Source organism: Ophidiomyces ophidiicola, assembly GCF_022830035.1.
Source record: "Ophidiomyces ophidiicola strain CBS 122913 chromosome Unknown scaffold_8, whole genome shotgun sequence".
NCBI classification, from domain to species: domain Eukaryota; kingdom Fungi; phylum Ascomycota; class Eurotiomycetes; order Onygenales; family Onygenaceae; genus Ophidiomyces; species Ophidiomyces ophidiicola.
Genome location: NW_026054648.1, coordinates 109,471 through 131,208, shown reverse-complemented (window position 1 = coordinate 131,208; position 21,738 = coordinate 109,471). Strand labels below are relative to the sequence as shown.

General features: G+C 49.6%; 6 protein-coding genes across 6 annotated transcripts; 2 read left to right on the top strand and 4 right to left on the bottom strand.

Moving 5' to 3' along the window:
• Positions 1-351: 351 nt before the first annotated feature.
• On the bottom strand, positions 352-1,182 carry LOZ57_002720 (uncharacterized protein; the record flags this gene model as incomplete). Its single annotated transcript, XM_049251783.1, has 1 exon — positions 352-1,182. One exon carries the CDS (start codon positions 1,180-1,182, stop codon positions 352-354), a length of 831 nt encoding a protein of 276 aa, XP_049109101.1.
• A 2,115-nt stretch (positions 1,183-3,297) lies between these two features.
• On the bottom strand, positions 3,298-4,093 carry LOZ57_002719 (uncharacterized protein; the record flags this gene model as incomplete). Its single annotated transcript, XM_049251782.1, has 3 exons — positions 3,298-3,468; positions 3,529-3,885; positions 3,953-4,093. 3 exons carry the CDS (start codon positions 4,091-4,093, stop codon positions 3,298-3,300), a joined length of 669 nt encoding a protein of 222 aa, XP_049109100.1.
• Positions 4,094-5,115: 1,022 nt separating this feature from the next.
• Positions 5,116-16,098, bottom strand: SEC7 (guanine nucleotide exchange protein for ADP-robosylation factor; the record flags this gene model as incomplete). Its single annotated transcript, XM_049251781.1, has 9 exons — positions 5,116-5,274; positions 5,352-7,252; positions 7,321-8,347; positions 10,073-10,301; positions 10,367-11,380; positions 11,432-11,798; positions 11,848-14,138; positions 14,191-14,375; positions 14,431-16,098. 9 exons carry the CDS (start codon positions 16,096-16,098, stop codon positions 5,116-5,118), a joined length of 8,841 nt encoding a protein of 2,946 aa, XP_049109099.1.
• Positions 16,099-16,533: 435 nt separating this feature from the next.
• Positions 16,534-18,199, top strand: LAT1 (pyruvate dehydrogenase complex dihydrolipoamide acetyltransferase component (E2); the record flags this gene model as incomplete). Its single annotated transcript, XM_049251780.1, has 4 exons — positions 16,534-16,643; positions 16,705-16,754; positions 16,823-17,046; positions 17,105-18,199. 4 exons carry the CDS (start codon positions 16,534-16,536, stop codon positions 18,197-18,199), a joined length of 1,479 nt encoding a protein of 492 aa, XP_049109098.1.
• A 637-nt stretch (positions 18,200-18,836) lies between these two features.
• LOZ57_002716 (uncharacterized protein) lies at positions 18,837-19,440 on the top strand (the record flags this gene model as incomplete). Its single annotated transcript, XM_049251779.1, has 2 exons — positions 18,837-18,887; positions 18,964-19,440. The coding sequence occupies 2 exons, from the start codon at positions 18,837-18,839 to the stop codon at positions 19,438-19,440; spliced, it is 528 nt and encodes a 175-aa protein (XP_049109097.1).
• Positions 19,441-19,816: 376 nt separating this feature from the next.
• Positions 19,817-21,738, bottom strand: LOZ57_002715 (uncharacterized protein; the record flags this gene model as incomplete). Its single annotated transcript, XM_049251778.1, has 6 exons — positions 19,817-20,494; positions 20,554-20,644; positions 20,698-20,973; positions 21,037-21,135; positions 21,513-21,560; positions 21,659-21,738. 6 exons carry the CDS (start codon positions 21,736-21,738, stop codon positions 19,817-19,819), a joined length of 1,272 nt encoding a protein of 423 aa, XP_049109096.1.

Here is a 21,738-nt window from a genome sequence, read left to right as displayed (position 1 = left end):
ACCCTTTTGTGTTTACATTTTCTTCTAATGCATGCCATGTAGAGCAGGGAGTACGGGATCATTTCACGGAGGCATAGTTGGGAGCCTTATTGCACTTTTTTCTTCCCGCACCACTTTTTCTATATAGAGTATGTCATCAAACGCTATTTCCCGAAATAAATTTCTATTATGCGACACAATTCTTCTTTCCTGGCCGATAAAGTCTGAATTAAAAAGACATGAAAACGCGAGCGTTCAAAAAAAAATAGCAGAATAATGGGATGGCCCGCCCAAAAGCAAAAAGGAAAAAGAGCGCAGCCACCGTGTCTCCAGAATATGTAACTAAAGGCGGAAGACGGTTCAAACGGCTAACTATCTCAATGTTGCTTGGGGCCGGAGGTCCCACGTAAAACCTTCCCAGCCATGTCTATGCCTCCTCCTTCCTCCTCCCCTCCTCCACCCATGAACGAATCCATCATCTGAGTCGAACGGATCGTGGCGATGCCACATTTGACCCAAATCAAAAGAACCGAAGTCCTCTTCCGTGTCCGGCGATTGTTCAATAACGAATTGCATGATTCGACTTGATGGCTGTCTTGACAAAGCAAGATCAATTTGTCCGTCAGAAAGAATAAGTTCTGACAGTTTCCTCGAAGGTAACGAGCTCCAGAGGACGCTCATTCCTTCGTTGAATCTTCTTTTTTCCAACAATTTCACGAAATTCAGCGATACCGCAAGGGGCGCATTTCTGGCTATTCTGGGAAGAACGTCAAGGATGTAGTCTGATAGGTCATCACGGAGCTCTCGAGGCATATTAAGACAGTCTCTGCCCAGTATATTTTGGTAGCATGCGAAGTACTTGAGACTACGTCCCCATGTTTCCTCGACTATCTCCCCCATCAGTCGTGTCATGATATGCGAGGTCACGAAGGGACTCCAGTACAGTTCGCTTAGGCTCTTGAGAAGTCGATCCAAACAGCAACAATAGAGTCTCCACGGAATGACACTGGGTAAATCCGTCTGGCGAATAATTGTTGTCAAGTCAATTGTCGGTGAGCGGCGAGAAGAGATGCGCGGGTCGATCAGATGAAGAATGCTGGGAAGATATCGGACGACCACCTCGTAAGGGAGTTTTGCGCTGAGAGGCACCCCAAAAACAACAAATTTGACGAAATTGTGAGTTTCCCCCAGAGTAAAAGCCATGATTGCAAGAAAATGAAACCAAAATTTGCGTTGTGGTCCCCTGCTTAGGTTTCCTTCATCTGCGTACTCTCCCCGATATATATTTACTCGACCGAGATCAGAAAATGCATAACAACAGTGGCAGCAAGAGAGAGATAGGGCCCCTCGGAGACTCAAATGAATTTATATAGTGCGAGCCATGCATCATTGAAAGCAAACATTCCTCTCTCGGTCATCTGAGGAGAGCTGAGCAAAATTGACACTGTTACTCAATAGGGTATCTTTCTGAGACAACCCCGGAGCAAACAGTATGTTATACCCGGCACCTCACCGTTTAGGAGTAACTCGAATAGCGAAAAAGCGGAGTGATCTAGTTTTGATAGACGTTGCCTCCCCCCAAAATTTTATCGATAAAGACGGCATGATTTTGGCCCAGGAGCAATTACGCTGGCCCCTACAAATAGAAAAACAGGAAGTTTCCTTGAGAATTGCCTGATTAATCTACAACTTCGCCGAACCCGTGATATACTAAGCTTCAGTCTGAGAACGTGTGGATAAGTTTCATTCGGGTCAGATGTGAGTGGTGGAATTAGCGGTACGTGAACCAAAGTCCATTATCCCCAAGTAGGATCCGCATGATTATCCAGGGATTCCAGGCAGAGCAAACATCTCTCAGCTGATGTATGTGTGCAGTGTTACCCGGCTTGTGTGTTTAACAGCCTGACATGCATCTTGTTTGTTAGTTATGTGAGACTCTAAGTGTCAGCCAGTGAATGGACATACCGGTCATAAGTGTCTTTGGCCCAATTTCCTGATGGTGATTATCATTTTGGCAGAGTGGCTAGTACTCGCAGACCTGAGGGCTATAATTTAGGGGCTTATTGATTATAGCAACTCCTCGAGCTCCATGAATGTTCTAGTATTATCCGTATTTAGTCAACTATGAGTAGATCAGGACAACTTTACAATACTCACTTGTTGTAGAGGGGCGCATCTGTTTGAGTCGGCGGAGAACTTACCCTTATTAGCACTGTATAGAAAGCAATGTAAGGGCTGTCAGGAGCTTATCATTTTAACTTAAAAATAATAATGTTCATGCAAGATACAAACATATAACATATATATTGTGGGTATAGCCAGAGAAATTGAACATTTGAATGTAAACACTCATCCATTAGGTCTCGATCGAGTCTAATGTCAACTTAGGCGAGACTTCTGTGTTTCTCGCCCAATATTCAAAGAAGTTCCATTAACAAACGTACTAGGAAATATAATGCTATGGATACTGTGGTATAAGAGCAATTCGTGCGGTTCCATAACTCAGCTATGACCTTTTGTTGGCATTGAAGCTGTAAGATTGGAGCTTTTTATGCAGGCTATGAAACAGGAAGACTGCCGGTATACTTAGGCCTAAGCTGTAGTTGCTTGGTTTAGTATGTCACCCAACAGGTAATGAGCTATGTAAAGGAAAGGGAGTCAAGATAGGGATAAGAAAAAGAATATCTGGGAATCGAAGAACATGTCCTCGCTGTGGAGGAAGAATTACTCAGGCTCAACCCTGTTGCTGACCTTGCCTCCTCAACCATTCTTGTCAGCCAAAAATAGGATGTCACTTATTCATTGAATTCTTTTTCAAGCCCATCGCAACTCAAACTAGAGGCAGCAGCCGAGCGTGCCGAGTCTTGAAACTTCGCTGCGAGGTTCAAAGCTGGCATATCTAAGATACATTTGACCGCGAATCACGAACCACGCTATAGGGGCGCTGCATAGTATGACGGATGAGATTATAAGAAATAACTAAGAAGGGCTTGAATAAATGTTTTCCTGAGAGAAAGGACATCTCGAATCTCAAATGAATGTGGAAAATCTATCGGCCCGAAAGCTATGTTAACTAACTGAACATGATCATCGAAGAAAGGAAACTCGACGAGCCCAATACCATGGTCTTTTGGATTGCTACTACAGAGGACTTGCTATGCTATGTCGTTGAAACTACCTCTTAGCCAAATGACCACAACTCATATGTCCATCCTGGTCCCTCCAATTAACCAGCTAGCCAACCAGAGAACCAATTCCCTCAAAATCACTATGCGACCAAGCTGAAGAAGACCAATCTGTCCAGGACATCCTAAACGCTTAGCCCATTGTTGGCATTGCTTTTTTTTCCATCTCCTTGAACTTCTTTTGAAGAGTGAGCGGCGGGAACTTCTCACCGCTAGCTTGCTCCATGCTGTCGGCGATACGATGCCACTTTTCCGCCTCGAATTTTTCCTCTGCCTCGCGTTTAAACTTGAGCATGAGAGCTTCCTAAACAAGGCTTCATGTTAGCTAAAGATATCCTCTGCTGGTAGTTTATGAAACACGTACGTGATCCTTGGAAAGAACCGCCAAGTTTGCCTTGATGCGCATGTATCGAGTCGAGAGCGTGGTGCCCTTGGTTTCCTCTCCTGTCAATTCATTCCAAGCGTGAGCAATCTCAGTCCATGGCTTGCTTTGCTCATCCCTAAGACGGAGAAGCATTTTGTCCTCCATGCTCGCGGCGTCGAGGGAGGTCGGAATCGGCCGCGGGGTCCTCTTAGCGGGAGACTGCTTCGGCTTTTTGGACGGAGTGACATCCTCTTCGGACTTGATGTTTTCTTCACCACCTGCAGCCTCCTTACTTGCTGCAGGCTTGCGGCCACGCTTGCGCGGGGTAGTCGGCGCTTTGTCTTCGTTGCCCGGCTTCTTGTATTGTTAGCTCAGAGTTGTGCTCAGTACAATGAGTTGAATGGTGACAAAATAAAGCACTTACTTTCTTGCCCTTGGCACCAGTTTTGTTAGTCACTTCAGTGATGGCTTCTGGCTTGACAGAAACACTGGTTTTAGCATCACCACCAGCATTCTCCTTGGCAGTGTCAACTGCAGACTTGTTGATTGGAGTAAAATCTGTCATTTTGTTTGATACAAAAACAACAGTGGATTTTTGAAACAATTTGGAAAATATATTGTTAGAAATGGGCTATGTGAATACACACAGTGCTGAACAGAAGAGGAGGGAAGTAAGATTGAAAGACCTGCTGACGAGCTTGGAACAGGAGTAGAGAGCTGAAATTGCACAGAATTCTGAGAAAGAAAAACTGTTTGTTTAGGAACACGCTCACTATATTGCACGGGCGGACTCGGCAAGAATGCCACGGAATCAAAACAACCCAAGTGATGCCAGTGATTAGTCGTGACTATGCCCGTATGTACATACATACATACTAATAACCTCACAGTGGATGTTGGCTGTTTCCTTCTGGTAATTGGAGAGGTATGCCTTTTGATATTCTGCAAGTTAAAAGTCTAGGGGTCTTTACATGAAATATGCCCTATACCGGCAAATGATATCTCGTTTTCACGTTTACAGGCACATGTATGCAGGTACGGGTAATATTACTACTCGATGTTATGCTTCGAGACAGACTCCCAGTGAAAAAGACTACGAAGTGAATGTGGTTTCTTTAGCCACCCTATCAACTCTCAGCATAAGAAGATCCAGTTGAAGATAAAAGTAGCATAGAAGAATTAAAGAAGAAAAAATCGTTCGCCGTACAATTCCCACCCAGGTTCCCCGTTTCTCCGTTCCATTTCCGATTCTGATCCCAGACAATACAAAGAGCATGGCAAGGAAGAAATCAAGCAAGTAAGGTCAGTAAGTCAGACATGTGTTACGAAATAGAACATCATAGAACGAGAACTGTTTTGCAAAGCAAAGGAGTTAAGAACAGGGCGTATCATTAAGTGAGGAGAGAGCAAATTGGTCATAAAACAATGCAGACAAAATCAAATATTTGGTTGGTGTAGCAAAGAGTAGAAAATGTCCCAAGACTTTCGGTCAATATTTGGACGGTTGAGAGGAGATGTGAGAGGTTAAACCCGTATTATGGTGAGAGAACTTATGGCCCTGAACATCGCACCTCGAGGGAAGGAGACTTAGGTATAACTTCGCATCGCGTCCATATAGCCAGTTCCGCCCTTCAGGTCTTGTTCAAAGGTCTCGGCAACATCGAGAACACGATTGATATGTTCCATCGAAAGGGGAGTATTTTCGTTAATGGCAAGAGCTTGGGCTGTGCGCACGGAGTTTTTAATCTGAAAGTCAATAACCATTAGTTACTGGGTCATTTTCTATGCTTCATTAACCAACGTATAGGGCCGAGATATCTTACCTGTCGACCATTCAAATTATGCCTTGCAAGAACATCATAATCCTTCTCCGTAAATCCTGTAACTTCAAGTCCCTCCTTGTTGCGCACCCTATCAAGGAACATCTTCCAGACAGTACGCTTAGCTTTAGTCGTCAAGTCACCATAGCGTAGGGCAACATGGATACGAGACTGGAAAGCATCGTCAAAAGTCTCTACACGGTTGGTGGTAAGGAAGAGAATTCCCTGGAAATACTCCAGCAATCGAAGGAAGATGCTGACCAGGGCATTTCGGTGAATGTCTTGGATTGTCCGCTTCTCCAAAAATACATCTGCTTCGTCAAGGAGTAGGACAGCACCCCATGAGTGTGCAATATCGAGGATTTTGTTAAGTTCACCCTCGAGTGTGCGAGAGTCAGTTCCAAGTTCCCCAGCACTTACCATGTACAGAGGACGCTTCAGCAGCTCAGCAATACCTTCTGCAGTAAGAGTTTTACCAGTTCCAGGAGGACCATGCAGAACAGCAACAAGACCCTTCCCTTTACCTTGAATTACATCATCGATATTTTCTGCAGCATGGAAGGTGTGGGACTCAACCAAGGCCTTGACAATGGACTTTTGATTGCCGGGAAGAACAAGAGATTCGAAGGCACCGGTGTTCCATTCGATATCCTTGATACCAGAAACAGTGAATTCCAGCCAGAGCTTTTCGCTGAAGGCGAACCCTAAAACCACTGGGCTGGCAATTAGAAGTTCCTCCTCCGTGAAGTCGACGTCATCATTGCTGCTTGCACCGTCTTTAAGTTTGTCAATATCCTCCTTCACAATCTCGTTCCCATTCTCATCGACATCAACTTCGACAATGTGAGGTTTTCCTGCCTTGTCGTGTACGAGCTTTAGCTTTGTTTTTGGGGTATCATACCGATTGGGACGTTCGGATTCAGACGAGGACCCACCACAGCAGCAACCTTCGTCATCGCTGTCGTCGTTAGAGCCGTCAAGATTATCCGCATCCTTCGGTTTAACGGTGCTTATGGGATAGTTTGGATTGATTCGGCGGTGCAAGGCAGGGTCAACCATCACACGACCATTAATATTAACTTTGATGATCGAGCGTCGCTTTTTGAAAAAGGCCATGCCTTGATGGAAACGATAGTTCATGCCTTGGAGAGAGACGAATTTCTTGCCACGTTCCACGAGCTTAAGCTTCAATGCCTCTGCATCACGGTGGTACCGGATGGGGTAGCAAGCAAGGCTGGTGATCTTGCGAGGACCCTTGAAAGCGTCGACTTCACTTGTCATGTTGCCCATTCCAAACGATTTGCCATCGTATTCCAGGTAACGTCCTTCGATAGAGTACCACTGGCCCTTCATGAACGAGCTTTCTTTAGTCGCATATTCGAGTTTGAAAGCACGAGGTTCATCAACAGCCCCATAAGTAGGAGTATAAACAATTGTATTAGGCTTGAACAATGCCCAGAGTAGGTCAAAAGTAATGGTGTTGTTTTCTAGCAATGGATATAGGGTCTTTTTGATATCTGCATAGTCTTTGTCGAGGTATTTTACCAGCATTTTAAGATGTGTTGCTTTTATTTCTACCAGCTTCCTAGCCTTTTTCTTTTCGGTGGCTTTCGCAGCAGCTTTTAGCTCCTTGACATATGCACGGCACTCCTCCAGATAAAGGAAGAGCATATTAGGATCCACGGCTGGGGTATCTGAGACAAGGCTGACGCTCTTGACGCCGTCCATAATGTGAGTGAGGGCTTCTTTGAGGGCCTTGCTTTTGATATCAACCAGGGTCTCGATGTACTTGTTGTCCCAGTCAAATCGACGGCGAACAGTAAAAATATACTGATCCCATTCGTTTGCATCGGGGTCCTTGACAGTTTCCGTCAATTTGTAATTGTGTAGGGTATTGTCCCATACTGGAAATGCCAGTTAAGTTCCTATCGATATATATATATATAGGGAAGATGAAGGTAATAGGACTCACGTTGGTCAATGCGCTTGTATGCTACCTTTGAAGCTCTTTTCTGCTTTTTAGCTTTGGCAGCCGCCTTTTGGAGGGCACGCTGCTGCTGCTGCAACAGAGCTGCCTGCTGTGCTGTCTGTTCTGCAAGAAGGGTTTTGTCGATATAGCCAGACTGCTTGAGCTTCGCCCGGCGCATGCTAGATCGAAGCTGGAGGGCTGCCTTGGCACGATTGGCCCGGGTTTGTGTCTCGCCATCATCGGCTTCGCCGTCATCTTCCGTCTCTGCTTCTTGCAGTTTCTTAGCCTTTCGAGCCTTCTTCTTTGCCCTTAGCCTAGCCTTTTTAGCCTTCTCATCGTCAGAAGAAGCATCGTTGTCGTCGCTGTCGGAGTCAGTTTCCGTTGTGGACGACTCTTCCTTCTTGGCCTTCTTCTTTTGCTTGAGCTTTCTAGCCCGCTCCTTGGCCCTCTTCTTTTTCTTCTTCTTTTTGGATTTCTTATGGGCATCGTAGTCCGAAGAGTCTTCTGAATCGGAATCCGAGCTATCTGACGATGAGGAAGAGCTCGAAGGTGAGGATGAGGAATCGGCGCCACTATCACTGTCTGAAGAGGAAGATTCAGCGGCCTTCTTTTTCTTTTTCTTGCTTGATTTGTCTGCTTTCTGGCCGTGCACTACATTATGCTTCTTGCACAGAGCTTTCTTGGGGGCATTTTCTGTGCCTGACAGTGTGCATGGAGTGGGCTCTGTTTTGGGGGTCAGTGTTTCAGCACCAGCTTCTTGCTTCTTCTCCAGACCATCGGCATTGCCGGTCGATGATGCTGTAGTTTCATCTGGCATGGTGGATGGATGTAGATGCTCGGCGGTATCACTGTTGGGGTGATGGGATGGGGGTGGGGATGCAGTGAACGGCGTTAGAAGAGGGCCAGCTGTGGAATCACGGCTGTCACTGGCTGGTTCAGAGGAAGAGGAAGAGGAGGAGGAGGAGGAGGCGGCAGTGGACAGGGCGGGAGGCAGAGGAGCAGCCGCAGCATCAATGGCAGGGTCTGGCATCTGGTAGCAGTCAGTTAGACAGCTGTTCCGGAACAAACAAGGTGACGCGAGCAGCTTGATCAGACCGAACCATGCGGCAAACAAGCGATGCTAGAGCTTCACGGAGCTGCAGAGAGAAAGGGATGACACACCGCAGCAGGATGGAGAGTGGCAGCGATGCAGACAGTGGGTGAAAAAGTGGGAAAAAAGAGAGAGAGAGAGAGAGAGAGAGAGAGAGAAGAGAAGAGAAGAGAGAGCCAGGTGAGTCACGGGGGGTTTATGTAGGGACGCGAGGAAAAGTGAAGCTGAGGCGGCAGAGGTCCAGAAGCCAATAGCTGTTGCCTGCCGTGCAGCGGCTGCAGGGTTGGCCGCCGGCAGCTAGTTAGTTAACGAGTCGCCGCAAGCTTCGTAACCCCCAACGAACCAGTCAACTGGAAGGCTATGATAGCTAACTAGCTACCTCCAGGCCTGGCGGATCGCCGCCGGGCGCTAAACGAGCCGGCAGCCAGTCTGATTTCGGGCGGACGGGCTGTAACTCCTCCGGCGCACCAGGCGTGACCGCCTGGCAAAGTCGCTGGTACCTAGCGCTCAGCCCGGCCAGCCAATCCCAGCCCCGGCTGCAGGCGCGCTGGCAGGCCCCACGGCCAAAAGTGGGTCGGGGCTGGGTACCCGGTACTTGGCGGCCAGGTAGCGCGTGGTCCCAGCGCCGCCCGCCAGTCACCGCCAGACTCGCCGGCCTGCAGCGCCGCTTGCGAGGCATCGCAGAGGACAGAGTAGGTAACGGAGTACTCTTTACTAGTTACTACGAAGTACGGCCGAGCGATCCTTTTCCATGCCGTTCCTCAAGTCGCGCCAAATCAGAGTGCGACAGCTGCGTGTCTTGCTTGCCGCTGGCTGCGCTGGGAGCCCTTGTTGATAACGCTGTGCACCCCCCTCCCTCCCTTTGCTGCGAGAGAGACCCGGCGGTGCTGTGCGACGCCGCCCGACTCCCATGGCGACACCAACTTCGTTGTCCGCGTCTGATTCGAGCTGCAAGCCGCCGCTGCACCTTGCCTGCCCCCCCCCCCCCCCCCCCCCCCCCCCCCCCCCCCCCCCAAAGCTGCCGGCCGGCCTGAAGCTTGCGACGCCGGACCACCCGTCCTACCTGCTGCCCTCCACACGGGCGTTTATGCGAGCTACGGTGCCATGTCGTGCAGCGTCCCAATGCCGAGCTGCACCAGATGGTCACAATGGTCACAATAAGAGGCCACAAGAAAGAAACACCAGGTTGCTTTTATTAAACTGCATGCCGAATTCAAAGCAGGGAGAGCTGCACAGCCGGCTGCCCCAACAAAAAGCGCCCAGGCAGTCGACACTGCAGCATGCAGATGCAGATGCAGATGCATTTTATATAAAAGGGACCAAGAGCGAAACATATATCCCCCTCCTAATATACACGCTGAAGTCACATGTCCAGAAATGAAAACAGGGCTCCTGACGGAGCATGGAGAATCTCGGTAAAATGCCTGAAGTGTAGACCGAAGCCTACCGTAGAAATCCGAAAGGGGGAAAAAGAAGAGAAACGAAAGGGAAAAAAAGAGGTAGGAGAAGAAAAGAAAACGTACACTGAACTGGCTAGCTTTTTATCGATTTGCCTCTGCCGCGCCGGTAGTGCCCGTTTCCAACTGGGCCCACGGAGACCGACCCCCGCGGGCTGGGTGCGTCGGCTGGTGTGACGGGCCTCATGCCCAGCCGGCATTCACCCACCCGTCGTAGCAGGACTTGCAGTGCTAACCGAATCTCTGTGTTGACGTCGCGGGAAAGGAGCTCGACACAGAGCGGATAGAACGTCTCGATGTGTTTATCGAACGTGTCCCGTGCAAAGCCCGTGTAGCCCTCGACCACGTCCACCACAACCGGGCGCCACGCCGAAATGTTGCGCTGCTGCGTCTCCTCGTCTAGGGTGTTGTACCCTTGGATGATGTCCGCACAAAGTCTGCCGCAGACAGTTAGCGTACGCTACTTCTCCCTCATAACGCGTTAGCTGTTTGTAGAACTTACGGTATAAGCGCTTCCTCCGTCTCCTTGCGGCTGCTTTTCCTCTCATCGCCTTCATCATGGTACATCCGGAACAGAATGCTCACGTATGTTGCCGCGCTTCCGCTTTCTTGCTTTAAAAGATTCGGAGGCTGTTTCATGAATCCTTGTTTCCAGAGTGCAACCCGGAGTTCCTTGGCTTCGTTGAACTTCTTTGCAAACTGGTAGCTTTTCTTTAACAGCAGCATTAGCCGCAGCAACTCGTGGCTTGGGATTTGGTCATATACGGCCTCAAGCGAGAACAGCTCGTTGACCGTCTCAATCATCAGAAGCTGAAGTACGCAGTTCGTTATGATGCGGTTGAAAAACCGCCGACGGCTGGCGCTGATAGCTGGAGGAGCTTGTAGCGGGTTAGAGTGCGAGTCATTGTCCTCCAGCTGAGCGGAGTCTTGATGATCTTTAGCCTTTTCATCATCAGCTGCCGATTCGGGTTTCTGTTCCCCATTGAGAGTCGATTCATCTTCGCCGGTAATGTGCTGATTGATCGATGCAGAGTCGTCTGTTGTGTGATCCTCTGTACTCTTCATAGGTCCTGGCATGGCAGCTGTAAAGAGCTCATAAGCAGTCGTCTTTTCAAAAAGCTCCTCAAACGCTCCCACAATTTTGTCCCAATGGCCCACCTGGAATTTCTGAACGTTTTGGATTATCAACTGTTGTAGACAATTACTACCAATCCGCGCAATAGTGTCATTTTCCTGGCATATGCACAAAGTTAAAAGTCCGAGGAAACGGTCCAGCATGTACTCCAAAGAGTCAAAGTAGTGAGTAAACAAGCCGATCATCTGTCTTAAGGCCTGAATCATGGTTGTCGAGAGCCAGACAGAGAGTTCTTCGTGATTTGGAACTTTCGACATCTCTGACTTGGAGTGTAATACAACGAAAATAGGGTATAACAGTTGCCGCCAAAGCACATCCCAAAAATCGGCTGGGAAGTCACCGCCATAGTTAGTGAGGATCTCGAAGAGATATATAAGTGCCCTATAAACTATTAGTTTCAAGTTTCCATTGCAAACTACTTTCATTGCGTACTTAGACCGAACTTCGAGGTCATCCCCAGTCATTAGAACATCTTGGAATGCAATCAGAATGGGATACCAAAATTGCTCCTCTGCTGTCTGTCTACTCTTTTTTGGTGTCATCGGAGCACCATCGCCCGAGGCGCTTGATGTTGAAGATCGACGTCGGGAAAGAGGGCACTCTGAGGTTCTGAGCATTTTAGGAACCGTTGACTTCAGAGTCTCGATCGCCTGTAAGGATTTTTTCTGGAATTTCAGATTCTTCGAGAACTGAGTTAGGCAAACCATCATGTCAGGGAAAGCGCCCTGTGTGATGACAACTCCGAAGCGAGTATTATATATCTGAGTTACATGCTCAAATGACATATTTACAATGCCCTCTATAGGAGGTGATTAGATTTTGCCTGGTAGGGAGCTTAGACGACTTACCATAGGGTTCCCTTGCAGCCACGGAAAAAACACCAAACATCGTTTTCCAGCCAGATCGAATGTTGTCGCCTCTAGCTTGTATCATCTGGATTAGACATCGCAACACCATGTCTTTAACAGTAACAACGGTGCTATTTGCCATGACATGCTCAAAGGGTTTCAAGAAATCCTTCTGAAATTTGAACCCTGGTAGCTCCTCAATCTCTAAAAATCGCATTGAGAGTTGTCTCAGAGAATCCAGGGCGAAGAAAACGACCGCAGTGTTCGTATGGCAGCCGACTTGGTTGAAATGCTCTCCAAGGACCTCCCAAATCCTACTCCACTCAATCCTAACACGGGTCATGTTGTAATAACTTATTTCCACAAGCTTCTGCAAGCTGTAGGTACGTGGGGACTCGCTTTGGCCAGAGGACTGTATTTCTTGCCAGCTTACATTGCTCAGGGCCCAGACGAAATCCACAATGGCGTCCTGCGACAAATTGGCCGTATTTGTGAAAATTCGGTCTACTCCTCGAACCATCTCCGCAGATCGACTCTCCATCGCAACCTCCGATCCGAACCGCGACAGTCCGTTGATAGACCGAGGTCGCGACTTTCGTGGAACTTGCAGCGATTTGCGTGAGCGGGGGTCAGATGGCGGCACCGCGCGAGAAACGGACATGTCCGGGAGGGCACCTTCATCGACACCATCAGTGAGCAATTGTAAACGGTCTAACTGGCTAATGCATGTAAGGACTTCTCTCCAGGAACTCTTCAAATTGTTTCCTTCGCTAACAGCAACATCAAGAAGTATTTTTAATGCTTCTAGATTTTTCGCCATCATTTCTCGAAGATTTCCAAGGTTGGTAAATTTAGCAAGGCCCGTTACAAACGCAACCCTTGGAGTTTCTAAATCGAATGCGCATGATATCCGAATTGCAAGCCTTATCCCCTCCATACACTGCCGAACGGTATCCAAGTTGTGAGTCTCTTGGACTTGCGCTGACAAACCGGATAGGAATGACATCCAAGTTACATTAAACATGGAGCCGACATGTCGCACAGACGTAGCCGGGATGAATCTAGAGAGAGCTTCCCTGATAGCAGACTTCTTCTGAGCACGGATTAAACTTCGATAGAGCTGCTCTGTTTTGTTGGCGATCTCTTCTGATGCTTGGGCATATCGTTCGCCCTGTATATCTCTCCCAACTGTGGCTAAAACTTGTCCTGCCCTCGAGGCAAGTCCAGGGGCCGGGGCTTGTTGGCCTAAATTCGCAGCATGGGCTCTCTCACTGAACAAAACAATCTCATTATTCGCAATTTCGTCGTATATCCCCCCGAGGTACTCATGCGATACATCCTGGAGATCTCTATTATTCCGAATAAAATCATCCTTGGACATCTTCCGCTTCAGTTTTGAACTGTGCAAATCAGTGTTCAGCATGATAACGGAGTAGGCCAGAACATAGGGATCATCGGCTGTGGCAAAAGCTTTTGGGTTTCCGGTAAGATACCGCTCAGCAAATTTGAGCATAAAACGATCGATCTTTTGAGACTCTCCCGGCAATCTGAAGCTCTGCAGAAACTCGCGAAGAGCATCCACAAAGCCGCGATTGCCAAAGTCCATCAAATCGACAAAAGCATGCATAATGGCAATGTTTTCAGCATCCCCCTCACCAAGAAATTCGCCAAGCGCGGCTTTATCAAGCCGATCATTTCGAAGCAGAAAATTTGCAATATCTGCAGGAGAATCCGAGCGAGTAAACCCTTCAGAAAGGAGCAATTTCATTCCTCTCTTAGGTTTAAAGTTAAATTGTCGGATTGCATTTGTCAATGCGATTTTTCGCTGTTTGACCTTCTCGATTTCTTTAGGATCGTCTTCAACGACAGGTGTTGATTGACCAGTGAGGATTTCTCCGCTATCTAACCGGGGAGAAGACATAGTTAACGTCGGGGCAGTAGTGTCAAGGGATTCTCGAGACATTTCGAGAGAAGCCCGGGAGAATGTTTCGCGAAGCACAGGCTTTGAAACATCTTTATCCTGAGAGGACCAGGTATCAAGAGACCGAAGAATTTCCACGAGACAATCTAGAGCTTTTTGCTTAATTGCGTATTCAGGAGGTATGCTTTGCGTGTTCACTGGTGCTAAGTTGTCGATCCTTGCCGTCGAAAGTGATGGGGGTAATGTCCCCGGCTGGTGCCAATCGTGAGCAGAAGTTGGAGTCTTTGCATGATGTTCCTGATACTGTTGCTGTTGTTGAGCGGTGACGGCCACAGGGACGCTGGACATGCGAGACAACTGCTCTATTATTCTAGAAGATTGTCAGGGCTTTTGAACTAAAGAAAGAAGATGAACTTCCGTACCCCTGAAACATATTTTCTAAAGCGGTACGATCGCAATCATAATTCAGATATAATTCGACCAACGCACGAGGATCGGAGGATAACCTCCCAAGAATATCCATAAAATATTGCTTCTGAAATATCGGCGAATTGCGTTTTTCAAGAATAGCGAGATAAATTTCTTTAAAGAACACCTCTAGTTCTTTCTATTTTATGTTAGATAAGAAAGTGGGTAAGAAAGACAGCAAAACTTTCGCTTACCTTCAGCATGACCCGCATATGTTTTAACATAAGCCAAAATATCTCGCAGCAAACTTCGAACACGCGGGGTACGGCACTGGCTCCGTTCCTACTCAGACTCAGACAAAGATGGGGCCGTATAGCTGGTAGGAGGGTCATAACTTCATTGGTTGTCGAACTGCTTTTGATTGTGGCGAGAGGGGAAATGAATATGGCGACATGGTTGTTAAGAAGGTGTTGCATCAAATGCAAGGAAAGCAATTTAGATCTCATATTTTGAGATTTAAGATCTTGCTGCTGGTCGTGAGATAGAATTTTGTGACTCAGTTTGCATAAAGCCCGGAAAACAAGGAACGCATCTTTCACGTAAATCTCGTCTTCTTCGTCTAATGTGGGATCCAGATCGTCTCCAGGGGTCGCGCGGGAAGTTTTCCGGGCTACCTTTGCCCGAGTCACCATCGTCGGTGCGTTGTCATTAACCATAGCCTCGTCTTTATTTGTCTCAAAACTTTGGAGTGTCATCTTTTCTCTTGGCTCCTTTGCAACAGGGTGGTCCGAGACAGGAGATATCCCGTCTTCAGCGGATTCATCTTGATCATTTGGAGTGCCGTTATCGGGCTGAAATGATGCATCCGAAGCAGCACGTTTGCGATGGATCTCTGCTTCCCGAAGCCTGGATTCCTTGAGGTCTAGACGGATGCGAACTCGGTCGAAAACAGTACCGACCATTTGGGTCAGAGACCCTTGCGCAATATGCTGATTTTCGCTTGACTTTGAGTAAATAAATATATTGTATATTTGCCTCACTGCCTTGAGTAGACCAGCTCCGTGGACAACGATTTTATCATTGAGCACTGCAGCAAGCAGAGACTTGACAATCTGCTGCTGTATCTCTGGAGGAGTGGCTTCATTTTCAAAACAGTCGCATATTGTCTCAATAGCCCGTTCTATCAAAGGTGGCCGATCTGTGGACTCGGACGTAGATTCTTCTGGGGAGGAAGGGAACGCGAAATAGGAGTATGTAATCAGTTTTCCAATGCAATCCAGTGCGGTAATTTGTAAAGGGATGCTGAGCGTCTTGCTAGCAAGCTCCAGGGGTTTGAATATAATTTCGGGGTCGATGGGATGTTGGTCCGACTGCTTGATGTTCGCGAGGGCAGACTTCACAGATTCCTCTAGCTCTTTGCTTCGTCGCGCTTCCTTCGATGCTGCAATTGTATCCAGAGCGGAAGTCACAAAGACCATGGAACTAATCGGCGCAGATCGAGGTGTTCCTTGTGTAGCGACTGTGGATAGGGTGTCGGACCGGGGTCTCCCATTCATTGGTATATCTGGCATGTGATTGGGATGCGGCGATTGGAGTGTTTCTATAGACGGATTGGAGTTGACGATAACCGGGATAGCCTCCCTCTCGGTCCCGAGTTCCTCTTTTTTGTCCGCGGCATCTTCGGATTCCTTTGCAGTCTCTGGGGTAGCAGACTCTGGAGATTCTGTGGTGTCGGGAGTCTCGTCTGGAGGACGCGTATCTGAGGGAGGTTCTGTAGATGTATCGACATTCTCGGTCGCATCCTTCACTGGCGCTGTGTCTACCACTGCATCCTTGCTATGCGCGGTAGACGTGGCGGGCTCCGCGGCGCGGGACATGTCGGCGTGTGTTTCGGTCACGGTATGCTCATCGTGCTGAGCCATTGGCGATGGAGCCGCAACTTCGGAGTAGACGCCACCAGGAAAGCAGCGTGCATTGAAGAATAGACGGGATCGTCAAGACAGCGCAGGAGATGGCGCCGGCAGATGAGCGTTGGACGTCACGTCGAGCCTGCGCCTGAACAGCCGCTTTGCTGCTCCACGAGTCTCCAAAGAGGTGGTACGGCGACGCGCACGACTCGGCAGCGCAGCAAGGCTGCTAGCCCGAATGTGGACTAGCATTCTTGGCGTGACTAAGCTTTGCTCGTTGGGTGGGAGCCCGCGCTGGCGATTTAGCTCAACAAAACGCTCAGTTGAGCAGAGCAAAACTTCGAGATCCCAGGGCGCCGCTCCAGAGCCTTCAATCCCAGCCCGTTGCAATTCCTGTGCCCTCCCCCAGCAGACTACTCATCTTGGTCTCTGGCCTCCGCTTCCTTCACAATGGCTTCTGCTGCCGCCATATCGCGATCCTCAGGGCGCCTGCTTCTCTCAAGGTCGGCCTCTGCTTTACGGGAATCGCGAAATCTATGCAGGCTACGAGATGCCTCGCGGTGAGCCACTGTCACATCCTGCTTATATCAGAACTCGTTGCTTATGTTGTATTTCCATTAGGTCACAAGCACCTATCTTTGCCTCTCTCGCCCGATACTATGCCTCCAAATGTATGTTGTACATGTAGAGCATGATGAGATGAACTTGCCTAGGCAGCTAATGCATCTAATATTTTAAGCATATCCTCCTCATACCGTTATCAGCATGCCGGCGCTCTCACCCACAATGACGGCAGGTAACATCGGAGCGTGGCAGAAGAAGGCCGGGGACACGCTGGCGCCGGGTGACGTTTTGGTGGAGATTGAAACAGACAAAGCGCAAATGGATTTTGAGTTTCAAGAGGAGGGCGTTCTTGCAAAAATTCTTAAGGATGCAGGTGAAAAGGACGTTGCCGTTGGGAATGTGAGTATTTCTGGAAGAGAGAACTCGCCCTGCCTCTGCTTTCTGACGGTTTTCCTAGCCCATTGCTGTGATGGTTGAAGAGGGTACAGATGTCAGCCAATTTGAATCATTCTCCCTCGAAGATGCGGGTGGTGATAAGAAACCTTCGGAGGGTGCGCAGAAAGCCCCGGAGTCATCAAAGGCGCCTGAGCCTGAGACCGAAGCCCAATCTTCTGCGCAAGACGAAGCTGCCCCCGCGGCGCAAGAGCCAGATGTGACTGGCGAACGTTTGCAGCCTGCCATTGATAGGGAGCCCTTCATCAGCCCTGCCGCCAAGGCTCTTGCTCTCGAGCGCGGAGTCTCGATTAAGGGTCTTAAGGGCACAGGCCCCGGAGGGCGAATTACACAGGCGGATATCGAAAAGCAGCAGCCTGCAGCCACGGCCGGCGCTGCTGCTGGCCCTACGTATGAAGATGTTCCCGCCTCTTCGATGCGAAAGGTCATTGCCAATCGCCTCACGCAATCCATGAGAGAGAACCCTCATTACTTTGTCTCCTCGACCTTGTCGGTCACCAAACTTCTCAAGCTTCGACAGGCCATGAACTCCGCCGCCAACGGCAAATACAAACTCTCCGTCAACGATTTCCTAATCAAGGCATGCGCCATCGCCCTGCAGCGAGTCCCCACTGTCAACTCGGCCTGGATTGAGCAGAACGGCCAGGTCGTGATCCGTCAGTACAACACTGTTGATATCAGCGTCGCCGTTGCCACTCCAGTTGGGCTCATCACCCCCATCGTCAAGGGTGTACAGGGCATTGGCTTGGAGAGCATTTCACGCCAAGTGAAAGACCTTGGCAAGCGCGCGCGCGACAACAAATTGAAGCCCGAAGAATTCAACGGAGGCACGTTTACCATCAGCAACATGGGCATGAATCCCGCCATTGAGCGATTCACGGCCGTGATTAATCCTCCCCAGGCCGCTATTCTCGCCGTCGGTACCACGCGAAAGGTCGCCGTGCCTTTGGAGACCGAAGACGGGACTGAAGTGCAATGGGATGACCAGATCGTTGTGACAGGAAGCTTTGATCACAAGGTCGTCGACGGTGCAGTGGGAGCCGAGTTCATGCAGGAGCTGAAGCAAGTGGTTGAGAACCCCCTCGAACTAATGCTATGAACAGCTGTTGCAGTTTCTCTTCCTACTTGTATTTCATCTAGACTTGGCTAGCGATATTGGGCCTGCTGCTACAGACCTTTTCTTTTCCCTCCGATTTCTGCAGCACAGATTCTGTGGCTCAAAATGTATTACTCTATGCATGACTATCCCTTTTTTTTCTCCTATGTGTTACCTATATACAAATGCCAATTAGCCCCGTACACTGTCGGTGTTGCGTTCGTCGGCGAACACCGCCTCGGATCAACTTTATTCCGGTTGGTCTCATGAGCGGCCTTCAAGTCATTATGTAATGCCCGCGATGTGCGTCTTGGCGCAGGGCCTGGAGGTGGCGATGACGTCGATGGGGCGGTAGCTTTCCCTGGCAAGCGACTGCTATATAAGACACATCACGCCCGCGGCTGGTTTCAGAGTCGCTTTGGTCGATTTCCGCTCCGTCTCTCTCTCCCTTCTATTGCTGACTTCAGGGCTCGCCAGTCGTTCTCTCAGGTATGCATGTGTTCGCTCCAGTATCGCTGCGCGGCGATGACCTCATTTGCTCATCGGAATCAGGCCACAGTCTTAGCATCAGGAACCCTTGGCACATTTCGTGGCCAGTTTTGCCCTTTTTCGCACCATTGACGAGTAATTCATGCCCATCATGTCGTATGCGGAAGCAGCTGCGAAAGGCGCAAGCCAGAGCCCCAAAGAAGTAAGAAGCACTCCTCCTGGTCAAGATTCCCTATAGCTAACTTCCCAACGCACAGGCGTGAGTGACTCTCTGCGAGGCTGTCGCAAGTGAACCATCCATCCTGACCATTCCTGACAGTGCTGCCCCCCAACCGCCCCAGGTTGAATTGACCGACACCGAGACGACCACCTCCTCCCTTGTGGACGTGGATTCCCCGCACGTCAACACCGTCCCATCGGGCTACGAATCGCAGTCCGTCAAGACTAACACCCAAGCCGAACGGCTGAAGCGTGAAGAAGGCGAGAAGCGGCGCGCCCACGAGGCCAAAGAAAAAGCGAAAGCCGCCGCGCTGCGCGGCAAGGACAAGGCCAAAGGCACATGTTCGAAACTGAGCCAGAACAAATCCAACCCCGTCCTGGTAACCAATGCGATTCTGTTGACGGTTGCAAGCGCTGCATTGGGGTATGGTGCGTACCAGAAGTATCTCAAGGGCATCTTGACGTGGGAAACCGTGGCGTGGTGGTCTGGCGGCATCGGTGCAGTCGGGCTGATGGATTACTACGTCAGCAAGTGAGTAACCCGTCATCCATTCCACACCCATTTTTCGCTTGGCTCAGACCTGACGAATTGTCCGTGGTGTAGATGGTTCTTCCAAAACAAATACCCGCCAAAATAAATGAAACTCTTTTAGATGAGGAGACAATGCTATGCGAAGTCTTGTCGAGCTACTTTTGGACGCCATCTCTCGCCCCTCGTTATCATCCTGCCTTTTAGTTGTCATTAAGCCGAAACATGAGAGCCTATCTACCTTGTTGTATGTACATACTGTATGTATACTGTTTTGGTAATGAAAATGGAAATTTTACTTATGTTAGAATTGCCACACCTGTTCTTATTTGGAGAATGAATGCACTGTACTGCATTTTCAGTGTTTTGCGGACTATTTTTTACTACCCGCCAATTTTTCTTTTAAACATCCCGCAAAAGCTTTCGAATAAAACTGCATCGAACCCTTTGATCCACCTGATAGTGATACCTACGTTCTCAATGCCAGTTTGCCTGACGTATACCGCGAGCCCCAGGGCGGCCTTGGTTTCGTCAACAGAAACGCTCTCGCTGCCCTGTTCCTGAGACGCCAGGTTGTGCATCTTCCTCCGTGCCTGTCTCGACCATACATTCTCCATCGCGAAGCCAAGGCCTTTGCAAGCATGCTGGTCCCAGCGCCACGATATCCGAAGGGATCCCATTTCATCATTAATCTTGCGGATGAGGAGCGAGATTGGCTCGAACTCCGGCTGCAGGATAAACTCAGCAGGAAACGGGAGCAAGTGCTTGGGGATGCTAGGGATGTTTCTTGCCACTTCCATTGTCGGCCTCAAGTCCTTCCAGGACCACGCGATGGCCCACCTCTTGGTCTTCGATCCCTGAACAAATTGGGTCACGGCCCAGTTCTTATTACCAGCCGCCACGAGCTGTTCAACCAGCGTCGTGACACTGCTCAGCTTACCCAGCATCGAAGTATACCATTGAACCTTGTCGTAGAGTTTGAGGCTTTCTTCAATCATTCTTGATACGAAAGCCGTCTCTCCGCCCGCCGTTACCATTTCGATATCCGCTCCGGTACACGCCTTATTCACCAGGGTATTTTAGCGATTGGTGAGATGACCCGTTCTCTGTTTTAACATACCGAATTTGGAGGCCGTTGCTTTGCTTTTGCTGAAGCCAGGAGCTCCTCGCGTGATTCATAGAACGGGGGGTTGCACATAGTAAAGTCCAGCCTAGACACTGAGTACAGGGGTGATATTGGTTGACAGTCGAAGTACGGACTTACATTTTGGAAGGAGGGATGGCATCCAATTGAATTAAAGGGTCCTCAGGTCGGGTCCTGGTTAGACGTATGCGGGCCTGAAGGCCGTTACGGTCGATATTCCGACGTGCATGGTGGATATTGCTCTCGTCAATGTCTGATTGGAGTATAAGTTGCCGATTGGATTCAACCAAGCAGAGAAAAGCAGGGGGGGGTGGGGGGGTACCGGTAGCTAGGAATGTCCAGGCCGGGCGTTGTGCACAGCCCAGCAGCGGGTAGATGCAGCTGGCGCCAGTGCCTCTGGTGATGGGGCCAGATTAGCACCGCCTCGGGAATGAAGACAGCCGAGAGAGCCACGCATACATATCCAAACCAGCAACTGCCCGTTCGGGATCATAGGAGTCCGTGTAGCGGTTCGCTGTCGAATCGACTAAGTCTTGGAGCCAGAGAATATAGTTGAAGCTAGGGGGGTAAGTCTAATCAGCCCTAGTCCCAACGGTTTACCGTCCAGGATGACATGGCCACACACCGATTTGGGACCTGCATCGAAGGGATTGGAGGGTGAGGGGGCGTTATCAGCTACACCATCCGGTTGCGGACATCGAGGCTAGAAGGACAGGTACGGACCGGGGGGCACAGGCGATCGGCAGGGAGCTCGACGTGCAGGGCAAAATCCCGCTTCAGCAGCGTTTTCGTGAGCTGCCTGAGGGTGGCCGGTCAGCCGGGCTATTTGACGGGTCAGGGAGGGGGGGGGGGCCCTGGCGGGCCCACGGGTCAAGGCTGAAGGGGGCGGCTCTCGTATTGGCGAGCTGGGTAACGAAGGAAGGGCTTCGACATACCGTACGACATCCGGGTTATTGAAATCCAATTGGCCGTTGGGCTTCAGACTAGAGGGCAAGAATTGAGATCAGCCAGGCTGGACGGGAGCGCGGTGGGCGCGCGCGTCGCGTGGTTGGCAGGCCACGGCGGGGGCGGGACGACTTACCATCTGGCAAAATCGGCGTCCTCGAGGGCAAGGGCGCGGAAGTCGAGGTCGTGTCGGTAGAGGTTGCGGGCTGAGTTCAT